We start from the raw sequence: 13,231 nt of genomic DNA, 5'->3' as shown, positions 1-13,231 counted from the left end.
TTTAGAATATCTGTTACACCAACTTTACACTAACATTATAGACTTCACAGCTGATGCGTTTTTTAAACACATTAACCATGTTCATTCTGCCTTTAAATATGCTCAGTGGATGTAGTTTAATTAGATAGTGTGCGAGGGTCCTATATCGTGCACAGTCTCCAATTTGCGCCCGTCTTTCCAGAGTTCACACAGCATCCTAATCTAAGTCATGTTCTTCATTAATTGGGTTACAAAAATGCGACTGCTACCACGAGCGGCAGGCTGGTTTAAAGCGGTCATGTCTTTTTGATTAACCTCTGCTCGGTAATTAATGGGGGTTCCTCTGCCTCTTTTTGGGTCGCCGTAACGACAGTCCGCGTTTTTTAATGTAACGTTATTTATTTATTTACTTCATTGTATTTTTATCTTTATCTAACCTGTGTATGGCTAAATGTGGGTTATTGCTCAAAACTTTCCAATAACTATATTTCTAAATAAAAAGCTGCCATATTCTTCAAGGTTTATGCACAAATTAAAACCTTTCATCAGAATGTGAGATTTATGTTTAGTCTTACGAAGAATCAGACAGCAGCCTCATAGTGAATCAGTTTTTGATTTTAATTAGCGAAAAAACTTAAGTGTAACAAAGCTGCTTGTCTGAGGAAGTGTTCTGACCACTGCCATATTCTACAGTCTTTTAGCTTGGTTAATTCAGCACAGAATAAAACAGTTCTTATGTGGGCTGACCGAGGCAAATGGACTGGATGTTTACACTTGTCCGTCATGTTGGCTCCGTGAGGCCTTATATCCAAAAAAAAAAAAAAACTGTTAGACATCTTGGAGAGCATTGCGAGCCCCGTAAGTGCTCTATGTTTAGAGATGGATTGCAGAGATTGGCGCAGCCACATCATCGACCGTTTTTAATTTCTTTGATCAATGGATGTTCAAACTCAACCAAAACTTTGCAACTCCGCACTAAGTTGAATTGACAACACACTGGACATCGGCACGAGATAAGTGTTTGCTTGTTCGTTTGTATCAATTCGGAGTCTACAGTTTACAATATTGTTTCCTAAACTTTTAAACTGAACAAAACAATTAATTTAATTTTAACATTTAAACTTAAAGGATAATTAGGAAACATACATAAACGTTTCTCCCGGGCTGGCTTTTTAAGACCTAAACTGAATAAAAAAGCAACCTACCAAGAACATTCTGTATGCAACATTTTCCACTGAAAATGGTAAACTAGCTATAGGTGGTTTGCTCCAGACCTTTAGGTCTGTTTTTTCTGTCTCAATGAAAGGAGTGAAGTTGTAGTTCTTTGGCACAGGGATTATAAAAATGGAAAGAAATAACAGGTGGGTTGAGCCTACAACTTAAAATTATTTATTTTTTTCTGAAAGAGGACGGTAAATTCTCTTTAATGTTTTATAATAAATGATTCTGAATAAACGGTTGGATCATTTTCATTATTGCGCATTGATCACACACTGACCAAACTCGTTAATTTCTCCAGGAATTTAAACAATATAAAATAACTGTTACTATTAAAACTATGGCCCATTTTTGAATTTTGACATTTTTGGTTCTATGTGGGGAGATGGAATGTTCGAAAATTCAGTGGAAATCCCTTTAACTGAGGTAGAAGTTTTAAAAATAATTAAAATCGTTTAAAATGTTACCTTATTGTATCAAATAATAATACATAATAATACAGTAGCCTAAAAAAACACAAATTAAATCAAATATTATTATTATTATTATTAATAATAATAATAATTATTATTGTTATTATAATTATTATTATTATTATTATTATTATTATGGTATTTATTAAAACGAACATTGTATACATCTGTATTATTGTTAAATTTACATTACATCGAATAACATTTTAAGTTAAAGTGAGCAAAGCCCAGATACACATAGGCATAAATATGAATAGTAGCATTTTCTTTCTGAAACATGAAATAACACATATAATGTCCAGCTGCAATTAATTATTTACTTATATTTTTGCGCCTATTCCCCGTAAATGTGTGCCTAATTCTTGATCAAATTTACTGAAAATAAAAGGCGATCATTTTCCAGCAAACGCCAAGTAATATCTGAGTTATAGCTTACACTGATAATCTGAAATATAACTAAAAAGGCCTAATGGCATTTCAAAATGGTTTGTGTATAGTCATAGCTCAGTAAATTACAAATAAATGAATTTTGCCATCGATTCTTCATGCACATGGGATATATCACATACAGTATGTCACATTCTGGCAATTTTTAGAGACAGTAAGCTCTCATTCGCACGGCTGATCCCTGCTTGATTCTGCTTTGACAGCATTGTCATAAAATATCATCTTCATTTGGAAACCCATCAAATCTGGACTCAATATTGGGTGATTTATAGCCTAAGATCCCATCGGTCAGCCAGACGTACTTTAAATAATTACTCGATATTTATCACTCACAATCATTCTTTTATCTCCATTCATAACAATTTTGTTTTATTAAGAGAACATTGGAAACGTTATATGGTTAACTGACGGGAGCAGCATGTGATTGATTACTAAACATATTGAATCAGACCGCTGTCTCATGTTGCCCCCTCCCAGTTCATGGGTCTTTGTTTCTGATTCTTTAAATCCCACCCACTTGAAATGAAGAGGTAAAAAAATCACCCTCTCTTTCGCTTATACTCAAAATTGTTCTCTGTTAACAGCATCCTTGTACTATATGCGCTCTCGCGCACGTGAAGAGGTGATGGAGACGGAGAATTGTTTGTCTTTTTCCTCGCCCCCAAACAGGATCACGCCGGAGAATTCCCCGGGTTTGGAGCATAATTCTGGCTCTTTCTTTCAGTGTGACGATCTACAAAAGTCCCCACATCTTCCACTTGCGCATCGACATGAGTTCTTTAACACACAGTCTATTGGACGCTACGCTGACGGCGGTCCTGGGTACTTTACGCGCGGCGTAAGTACTACAACTCCACGCGCATCGCCTGGAAAACATACAAAGTATCTAGAGAATATGAACCAGGACCAAAAGACTTCATCGACCAGTGAGAAGAACTCGTCATTTTATGAAAATAATTCCGATGGTAAGTGAAAAGTTTTAGTTCAATAGTTGCATGTCAGCGCCAGAAATTCTCGACTGTAGGCTAAATGTTGTGGTCATGGTGGTGTCTGGGTGGTAGGGTACAAAGGGGCTAAAGGCACACCTTAAGGAAAAATTTGTATTTTTCTTGTTACAAAGTTTATCAAGATTGGAAAACTAAAATTATTTTTATTGAATATTGATGGAGCAAAAGTCCCACACACTTGGGGTAAAAGCCCCACACACTTGGGGTAAAAGCCCCCACACTTGGGGTAAACGTTCCACACACTTGGGGTAAAAGCCCCCACACTTGGGGTAAAAGCCCCCACACTTGGTGTAAACGTTCCACACACTTGGGGTAAAAGCCCCCCACACTTGGGGTAAAAGCCCCCACACTTGGGGTAAACGTTCCACACACTTGGGGTAAAAGCCCCACACACTTGGGGTAAAAGCCCCCACACTTGGGGTAAAAGTTCCACACACTTGGGGTAAAAGCCCGCACACTTGGGGTAAAAGTCCCACACACTTGTGGTAAAAGCCCCCACACTTGGGGTAAATGTCCCACACACTTGGGGTAAAAGGCCCACACACTTGAGGTAAAAGTTCCCCACACTTGGGGTAAAAGTCCCACACACTTGGGGTAAAAGTCCCACACACTTGGGGTAAAAGTCCCACACACTTGGGGTAAAAGTCCCACACACTTGGGGTAAAAGTCCCACACACTTGGGGTAAAAGTCCCACACACTTGGGGTAAAATGCCCACACACTTGGGGTAAAATCCCCCCACACTTGAGGTAAAAGTTCCACACACTTGGGGTAAAAGTCCCACACACTTGGGGTAAAAGGCCCATATACATTTTGTGATATATTTTTGCAAATAGTCGTTATAGGGCAAAATTTGCAAGATGCTTTTTTGAATAACAAATAAAGATCAAACTTATTTAAAATAACCACTTCAGAAAAGGGTTGACTATTTTCTGTTAATTCTGTAAAAATATATGATTAAATGACCTCAAAATCAAACAAACTGCAGTGTAAAATGACAAACAGGTGTTTAGGAAAGTACTGTAGTAGTTTTTGTTGCTATTTAGTGTTTTGGGAGAAAATAAAATCAAAAGTGCCTTTTACCCCGGGGGGCCTTTAGCCCCTATGTACCCTAAATAGCTTAATAATAATAATAATAATAATAATAATATATCTCCGTCAGCGTTTAGATAACATTTTTAAAAAACTGTTTATAAGACATATCAAGGAAAACCATAAACACCTTAGGCGAATCCTACACATGCTATTTAATCATTAAAACATAGTTTGTTGCAATGTAGGCTTATCTGATTCATGGACCTAAATAGCCCTCAATTTATTCAATTATCCAGAATTATGTCACAACAAACAATGTGGTGTTTCCTTGTGCCGATGAGCGTAATGCCTTTATTTCATTATTATTAGTCTTTTTATCGGTTAATCCATGTTTGGTTCGATCTGTAACCCAACATGTTTTGTTAAGCACTTTGAAAATAATAGGCAGAATTTGACAATATGTCATTATTTTAAATGCGTTTTCGCAAAACTGACTGCCCCTAATTAAGGGAACGTGTTGGCTTTTATTTTACAACAGCTGTCTCCTTTTGGTTGTAAGAGCTGTCTTTTAGTTTAAGTTCAGGCCTGGTCACATAATCGTCTACAAGTGTCCTGCTCAGTCATTTTAGTATTAGGTCTAATATAAATAAAGCTGTAAAAAAAAAAGTTTCAATTATAAAATAACTGAGGATGAATGACTTTGGCGCCGATGTTTTAGTGTCTCTGCTCAGGCAAAGGCCTGGAACAATATATTTGAAGAGCAATTTCTACTTTATATAAACTTAATTATAAAAATATTACGAGGTGTAATGTTCATAAAGAATCTTTCAGAAAAATATACATGGTTTAATCACGTTGTCGCTGAGACGGCGGTGGATTTGCGGAATTCCTTTGTCTCCGCAGCTCTGAGGTCGTGTCATTTGGTCTGTCTTGTTTGTTTTAAAATGTAGGCCTACTCTGTGACATCCTAAACACGAACACTGACTTCCCGTCATATGGAATAGCGGAATTTAGGAATATTACGACGCTTGAGGATTCTGTCTTTTGCATTTTCAAACGTCATGGCTGGGTTTCAATTAAAGGTGCAAATCACGATCTTAAAATCATATTCAGTTCGTATAGTTTATTATTATTATTATTAGTAGTAGTAGTAGTAGTAGTAGTAGCAACATCGTAGAAAATGCATTTCTTAATTTAATAATGAAATAACGATGGCTGTGATAATGAAAGTAACCCGAAAAAATGCTTTTAACGTGATTGCACGTTATGTGGATCATTACAAGGAGTTCTGGGGTTACTGCTTTGGCTAGCTTTGTGCTCCCTTTGGCTGGAAACTTTAAAAAAGCACACAGAACAGGATTACAACGACGGGCATCTGTGGCTACCATAGTAAACTAGGCCACTCTATAGGCCTACAGTTACAAATAACAGAGGAACACTACGTGAATGAAGATTATCTTGTGACTTCCATTTTGTAACAGACTATGCAACTGGATCAGATTTGAACCTGCCATTGGAGGAAGAAGAAGAGGGGGAAACGCTCCTTTGGCAAACTCTCACTCAAATGCCCCTTTTTAATATTATTTATTTATTTGTATATATAGCCTAGCTATTGTAGGGAGATATGTTTTCTTGTGAAATTAATGTCATTGTAAAGATTAAGAATATTGAAATAATGCGCGTGAGTGCTTTGATGCTCTCGTTAATTTACGGACGTTTTTACCAGCTGTTTATTAGGCTAGATATATCTATCGATGCTATTGGGAAACGCGCCGTATTTAAGTGGTGTAGATGCGACTAACGTACTCAGTGATTCGGAAACCCCTGCAATTTTCTGTATTTTGCATTTTTCCAAATAAAGTTGATAACAAGATAGTAAGTTTATGATACTGATTAGCAACTCAGAACATCAGTCACTTGGCGACTGTTCTGCTAAGTAGGAAGGCATCAGGCTTTTATTTGGTGATTGGGGTGTGTCTAACAAATATAGCCTGGACTTGAATGGAAAGTGCGAAAGGGCCATGTTTAATATTATGATTTCAGTTTTATATACCATTGAGAGCCCAACACAATCTTTCCTCTTTTAAAGCCAGACTCTCTTTCCTGTTTTGTCTCTTGGCCTATAGTGAATAGAATTCCGGGCCATCACATTTCTGTTGTATTGCAGATATTTTTATGTTTTATTTTTTAATCTCAGAAAAGACAATTCTTTTTTACAACTTCATCATTCTTAATTGAACAACTTCATCTTACCGAAGGCCAGTTAAGAAATCTCGGCAGGTTCGTTTTAGGGCAAAGATAATTTACAGTATGGTACAGAATCATCCTGTATTCCTAAAATGTTATTTTAGTATTTTTGTAGTTCTTTAAATATTTCAAGAGATCAGATCAAACAACACACAGTTGAGTTCTTGTTAGGGGACCGTGCAGCACTGTCATTCTCAGACATTACTATGAGCCTCATAGATGTGCCTATATTATTATTATTATTATTTGCTTTAGTTAAGTAACAAGAAAAAGATGTAGCATTCATTTTAGGGCAACCATTTTATTGACCAAAAGATTATGGTTTAAAAGATTCAACCATTATGTGGTTCATATATATAATGACATTATCATATGTCATTATGCTCAGAATGGATCTCTTAAGGCTTCATTCCATAGGCCTACTCAGACAGCTATAAGAAATCTTAATAAGACATTTGAATCCAGCTACGTACATTAGGACATCGAGAACACAATACATGTGCTTTACTTTCTTTTCCATGAAAATTAAGGATTACATTTAAATTAATTTACATTTATTCGTAGTGTTTATGCTATTTATTTAACTCTAATTTGAATAAAAATATTGCATTAGAATTTTCCCAAATTCCCATGTAACTTTCATTTACAGATATTTTTTTTGATACAAGTCATTTAAACAGAAGAGACGTTCTCTTTAATCGCAAAGTTATATGAAAGGCTCATTCCTTTTAAAACAGCACTTCCAATCCTTTATATTCTCCTGAGAAAAGCAAACTCATCCTGTTTAACTTGTGTTTATTGTTAAATTTCACTGGATGTCGTGTTTTTCTTTCTTTTCTTTTTTTTTTTTTTTTTTACGACCCTATTGAATATATAGTCTGAGCTAAAAAAAAAAAAAAAAAAAAAAAAGAAAAGAATAATAATAATAAAAATGACTGCCTTCATTCCTAACCTATTCAAACTCAAGTTTCATGCTTAATCAAAACAAGCTCTACTGACAGTTCTTGTTAATACTCTGTAGTGTGACTCTTCCAGCTGATTTCAATAGCCTGCCATTTAAAATATAAAAAGCAAAGATATTTTTGTTTTTTTATGTGCCTGTTGCTTACCATTTTTTTCAAACAAGTGAAGGGAATTACTATATTAGATAATACATTTTCGATGAAAACACATTGAGCATTCACATGCTATTTATCACATAACTGCAATCCAGTGTTTCAAGATTTATTTTTTATTTATTTTTTATTTAATTTTGTATTTAATTTTTTTTAGCAAAATTAATAGTGAAGCAATATACACAACATTAAAACCACCTGCCTAATATTGTGTAGGTCTCCCTCGTGTCACCAATTCAGCTCTGACCTGTCGAGGCATGGACTCCACAAGACCACAGTGTCCTGAGGTATCTGGCACCAAGACATTAGCAGCAGATACTTTAAGTCCTGTAAGTTGCGAGGTTGGGCCTCCATGGATCGGACTTGATGGTCCAGCACATCCCATAGATGCTCGATCGGATTGAGGTCTGGGGAATTTGGAGGCCAAGTCAACACCTTGAACTCTTTGTCATGTTCCTCAAACCATTCCTGAACAATTTTTGCAGTGTGGCAGGGCGCATTATCCTGCTGAAAGAGGCCACTGCCATCAGGGAATACCGTTGCCATGAAGGGGTGTACTTGGTCTGCAACAATCTTTAGGTAGGTGGTACGTATCAAAGTAACATCCACATGAATGCCAAGGTTTCCCAACAGAATATTGCCCAGAGCATCACATTGCCTCCTCCTTCTTCACATAGGAGGTCATATGCATCCTATAGTCCATCTCTTCCCCAGGTAAATGACACACACGCACCTGGCCATCCACATGATCTAAAAGAAAACGTGATTCATCAGACCAGGCCACCTTCTTCCATTGCTCCATCGTCCAGTTCTGACACGCTCACGTGCCCATTGTAGGCGCTTTCGGCAGTGGACAGGGGTCAGCATGGGCACTCTGACTGGTCTGCGATGCACTGTGTGTTCTGACACCTTTCTATCATGGCCAACATTATGTTTTTCAGCTATTTGTGCTACAGTAGCTCTTCTGTGGGATCGGACCAGACAGGCTAGTCTTCGCTCCCCACACGCATCAGTAAGCCTTGGGCACCCCTGACAGGGGTGGTCCTTCCTTGGACCACTTTTGGTAGATACTAATCACTGCATACCGGGAACACCCCACAAGAACAGCCATTTTGGAAATGATCTGACCCTGTCATCTAGCCATCCCAGTTTGGCCCTTGTCAAAGTCGCAGAGATCCTTACGCTTGCCCATTTCTCCTGCTTCCAACACATGAAATTCAAAAACTGACTGTTCACTTGCTGCCTAATATATCCCACCCCTTGACATGTGCCATTGTAATGAGATAATAAATGTTTTAATGTTGTGGCTGATCAGTGTATTCAAATGGAAAACCTGCAATGCAAAAGTTTTTAATTTATGCTACATAATGTAGGCCCATATCAATATTGCATTTTAATTACGTTTGCTACTTAGTTAAAACTCACATATTTGAAATTCTGGTAAAACTTTACAATAAGGTTCCATTTGTTAACATTAGTTAATGTATTAGGTATCATGAACTAACAATGAACAATATATTTGTTACAGTATTTATTAATCTTATAATGTTTGTTAATAAAAACACAGTTGTTCATTGTTAGTTCATATTAGTTCATAGTGAACTATTGTTAAAATATAGAACATTTGATTTTAAAAATGTATTATTATATGTTGTAACTAACATTAACCAGGATTAGTAAATGCAGTGAAAGTATTGTTCATTGTTAGTTAATGTTAACTAATGTTGTTAACTAATGTTAACAAATGGAACCTTATTGTAAAGTGTTACTGAAATGCGTCTATGATTATTTTGAGGTCACATATCTCTGTCAGACAACTTGCTTTATTACAGTTGAGGAGAACTAATTATACAGTATAAATTATATATTATGGTTAATTCATGACACGAGTCAAAGTCATTGACAGCAGTGGATCATTATTTATTTCAGCTTCTGTTTTGTTTAGCATATCAGGTCTCTTCAGCCGAATGTATATATAAAACAGACAAAAAAGCCCTGTACCTACTTATCTTTTCAGAAAATGATGTTAAATTAGTCTTGTGATTCTTAGACACCAAATCGATCTCTGCTCTGCATTTAGTGGCAAATACTGCCCATCTGTAACACTGCCCTCAACAGCAATCATTCTATCTTGGCAGGAGATAAGCCCTTACCCAAGCCGCTTGGCTATCCCTTCCTAGACTCTGAGTGTTGTGGAAAACTGAAAGAGCCGTCCAATGGATTGCCTGAAGACTCCATCGCTGATTCCATTGACCTTTCAAGCAAGAACAAGAAGAGACGAAACCGGACGACTTTCAGCACCTTTCAACTGGAAGAGCTGGAGAAGGTCTTTCAGAAGACACATTACCCTGATGTCTATGCACGGGAACAGCTGGCACTGAGGATGGAGCTCACAGAGGCAAGAGTGCAGGTGTGTAAGGCTCCATCTTGTGGGACAAGTTATTATCTATACATGGTTACCTGTGAATGTAAGATTCAATGAATAATCTGATGTATATTAGGATTAGGATATTAATTTGAGGGTATTTTTTGGTTGTGGATGCTTAATTATATTCCTTACAAATCATTAAAGCCTACCTATACAATTGCTGTTGCTAATTTAATAAATTCACCATTAAAAAGAATTGTTAAAATGTTCAAAATTCACATTTCACATTAGCACAAAGAATATGCAGTTTTGTTAAAAAATGTATAGGGTGTAAGATGACTGTAATTCTCACAGGGCCTTAATTTGTATCAAAGCAATTCTTCATCACAATAAAAATTTATTTGCACCCCCCCCAAAACAGGTTTGGTTCCAAAACAGACGGGCCAAATGGAGGAAACGAGAGCGCTACGGGAAGATGCAAGAGGTGCGACACCACTTTGCTGCTACATATGATATCTCTCTTCTCCCTCGCTCTGACTCATACCAGGTACACACACAAATACACATTAAAAAACAGAGACCTTGAGAATATGAGATTTTTTTACTATTACTTCAACACACACTGGGGAGTTGCTTTGCTTCAGTTTGGACGGGACCGGAATGCATATTTTCATAGGCTATATTTGTTGTCTAAAACATAGAGATTGAAATTAGATTTCTATGGTCTAACATTCTGGTCACGTTTTATAGGTTAGCACTTACAAACGTTCTTTAAATGTAAAAATATACTTAAACAACTTACTTACTGTTCTCACACTAGTGCAGAGCTAAACTCTTGTCATGCCTACTGAGACAAAACGAAGAACTATTATCCCTATAATGTGCAACACAGAATACTCCATGCTTGGACACAAAACAAATGTGTAATACTGTAATACTATTAATCTGGCACTTTAAACTAAAAAAAACATCGCCATTATTAATTTCTACATTTCTATTATTAGATATTATGCAATCATTTATTGTAATTTAATCATGGGCATATTACAATAATTAATTAATGTCTTTTGTTTTTGACTTGCATGTCCTTGTAGATGCAAAATAACCTATGGCCAGGCAGCGCGGGAATGGGAGGTGTAGGCGGAGCAGGCACTGGCTGTGTCCTTGGCACAGAAAACATGCCGTCATCCTGTATGACCTCTTATCCCCATCCCCATAGCAACCTACCTGGACTCATGGGTATGTCTGCATCCACAGGCCATCCTCATCATCACTCACCCCACCATCCTAGCATCAATGGGATATACTCACTCCATGGCTTCCCAGGAGGCCTGGGAGCCCATTCCTTTGAACCAGGACCAGAGTCTGAATACAAGCCCTCAGGCCTTGTGGCCCTGCGGATGAAAACCAAAGACCCGGGAAGCCTGTTATCCTGGCCAACATGACCGTGCAGCTGCAGCGATTGTAATGACCTCACTGAGCCAACAAGCAGTTAGCATGCCTGCACATACAGGCATATTAGTGTTACCCAGAAACAAAGAACTGAAAGACAATTTTTAATGCTCAATGTACACCTCTCTTTTTTGCAGCCTTTTAATCTGTTTCCATATGGAAGCATCTCATTTGTTTGTGTATGTTGAAACCCTGTGAGCCAATGGGCTTGGCACACAACTTGCCTTAATGAAATTTCTTTTACAAATTTTCTTGGATACTGAAAATTTAAAAAACTGTGTAAAATTAATTACCAAAGGAGATGTGCAACATGTTTATTTAAGTATGTTAATGGTATTCTAATAGTTTCAGTGTATGCAGACAAGTGTTTTAGCCCCATCATGACAGTTAATAAATGATTTTACATTTCCCAACTTTATACATTCAAATACATCACCACTGACAACTCACAATAGTTTTGTGTGCCAATTTCTTATAGATAAATACTTTACATTTAGGCTGATTATTTTTGGTATTTGAGAGAGGATGTCGCCATATTATATTACTGTAATAATGCCGGATGGTGGCATTTTTTGTAAATGGATAAATGGCTGCAAAGTCTGTCAAGTGTCACTCAATGCATCAGCAGCATGTGACAGCCCTGCTAATACAAAACCAACTAAGCAACCACAAACCCCTCACTCTTGGATTGATTATGGATTCCAAAGCGTCTCTCCGTCACGCTCATCAACTTTTCTGGTGTCTTGGTGTGGTGTCTGACAGCAGGGGCAGAACCACAAGCCAGATGAGTTCTTAGTCAGCTTACATGCTATGATACAATAGTTTTTGCCAAAAATTAAACAAACTTTAAAAGCACTTTTGAGTCCATGGCTCTGGTGGATACAAAATAGTGTTCAAGGAGATAGTGTTAAAAATGTTTGGGGGTTAAATTGTAATAGAAAATATTTTAAAGCAATAGGAACCTCCACAAACAAGAATCTGATTGGTATTACCTGACATTTTTGTATGGATTTAAATTAATATATGGACTTCAATTACAAATGAATGTACATACACTCACTGAGCACTTTATTAGGAACACTATGGTCCTAACAAAGTGCCTGACGTTGCCTTCTGTTGTTGTAGCCCATCTGCCTCAATGTGCAACAGGTTGTGCATTCTGAGATGCTATTCTGCTCACTACAATTATACAGAGTGGTTATCTGAGTTACCGTAGCCTTTCTGTCAGCTCGAACCAGTCTGGCCATTCTCCGTTGACCTCTCTCATCAATAAGGCGTTTCAGTCTGCAGAACTGCCATTAACTGGATGTTTTTTGTTTATGGCACCATTCTGAGTAAACTCTAGAAACTGTTGTGGGTTAAAATACCAGGAGATCAGCAGTTAAAGAAATACTCAAACCAGCCTGTCTGGCAGCAACCATCATGCCACGGTTGAAATCACTGAGATCACATTTTTCCCCATTCTGATGGTTGATGCTCCTGACCCATATCAACATGGTTTTATGCATTGCACTGCTGCCACACAGTTGGCTGATTAGATAATCGCATGAATATGTAGGTGTAAAGGTGTTCCTAATAAAGTGCTCAGTGAGTGTAAATCCAATACAGTTCTTGTACAATTATTTCATACTGCTTAGTGCAAACTTTTTTTAATCTATACAACTATGTTCCTCATAGGGACAGAGCTCACAAGCATGGAAAAGTGTATTTCTAAGACAAGTCAATATCAGAAGTTATAGTTTCACATGCTGTTTGTGTTTTTTGAAATGCCAATCCAATGTGGAAAATAGTTAAGAGTTTTGTGTCCCAGCAATGTGACTGGAATGGACTTTTCAGCTCCATCTGGTTTTAAAGACCACATGCCAATCCTACTAGCAACTCTTTAAGGGTG

At 37.2% G+C, this 13,231-nt stretch overlaps 1 protein-coding gene across 1 annotated transcript; it reads left to right on the top strand.

The window, feature by feature from the left end:
- Positions 1–2,684: 2,684 nt before the first annotated feature.
- On the top strand, positions 2,685–13,231 carry LOC127414964 (homeobox protein aristaless-like 3). The gene is made up of 4 exons (XM_051653386.1): positions 2,685–3,082; positions 9,659–9,930; positions 10,310–10,435; positions 10,983–13,231. The coding sequence occupies exons 1-4, from the start codon at positions 2,716–2,718 to the stop codon at positions 11,331–11,333; spliced, it is 1,116 nt and encodes a 371-aa protein (XP_051509346.1). The 5' UTR covers positions 2,685–2,715; the 3' UTR covers positions 11,334–13,231.

This window comes from Myxocyprinus asiaticus, chromosome 24 (genome assembly GCF_019703515.2).
Source record: "Myxocyprinus asiaticus isolate MX2 ecotype Aquarium Trade chromosome 24, UBuf_Myxa_2, whole genome shotgun sequence".
Classification (NCBI taxonomy): Eukaryota; Metazoa; Chordata; class Actinopteri; order Cypriniformes; family Catostomidae; genus Myxocyprinus; species Myxocyprinus asiaticus.
Note: the sequence above shows the minus strand (reverse complement) of the source record. Positions and strands in the feature narration are given on the sequence as shown.

Coding starts and splice junctions, on each gene's coding strand:
- LOC127414964 (XM_051653386.1), top strand. CDS start 2,716: ATGCGCTCTCGCGCACGTGAAGAGGTGATGGAGACGGAGAATTGTTTG. Junction 3,083..9,658: donor TTATGAAAATAATTCCGATG/GTAAGTGAAAAG, acceptor CTATCTTGGCAG/GAGATAAGCCCTTACCCAAG. Junction 10,436..10,982: donor CTCGCTCTGACTCATACCAG/GTACACACACAA, acceptor ATGTCCTTGTAG/ATGCAAAATAACCTATGGCC.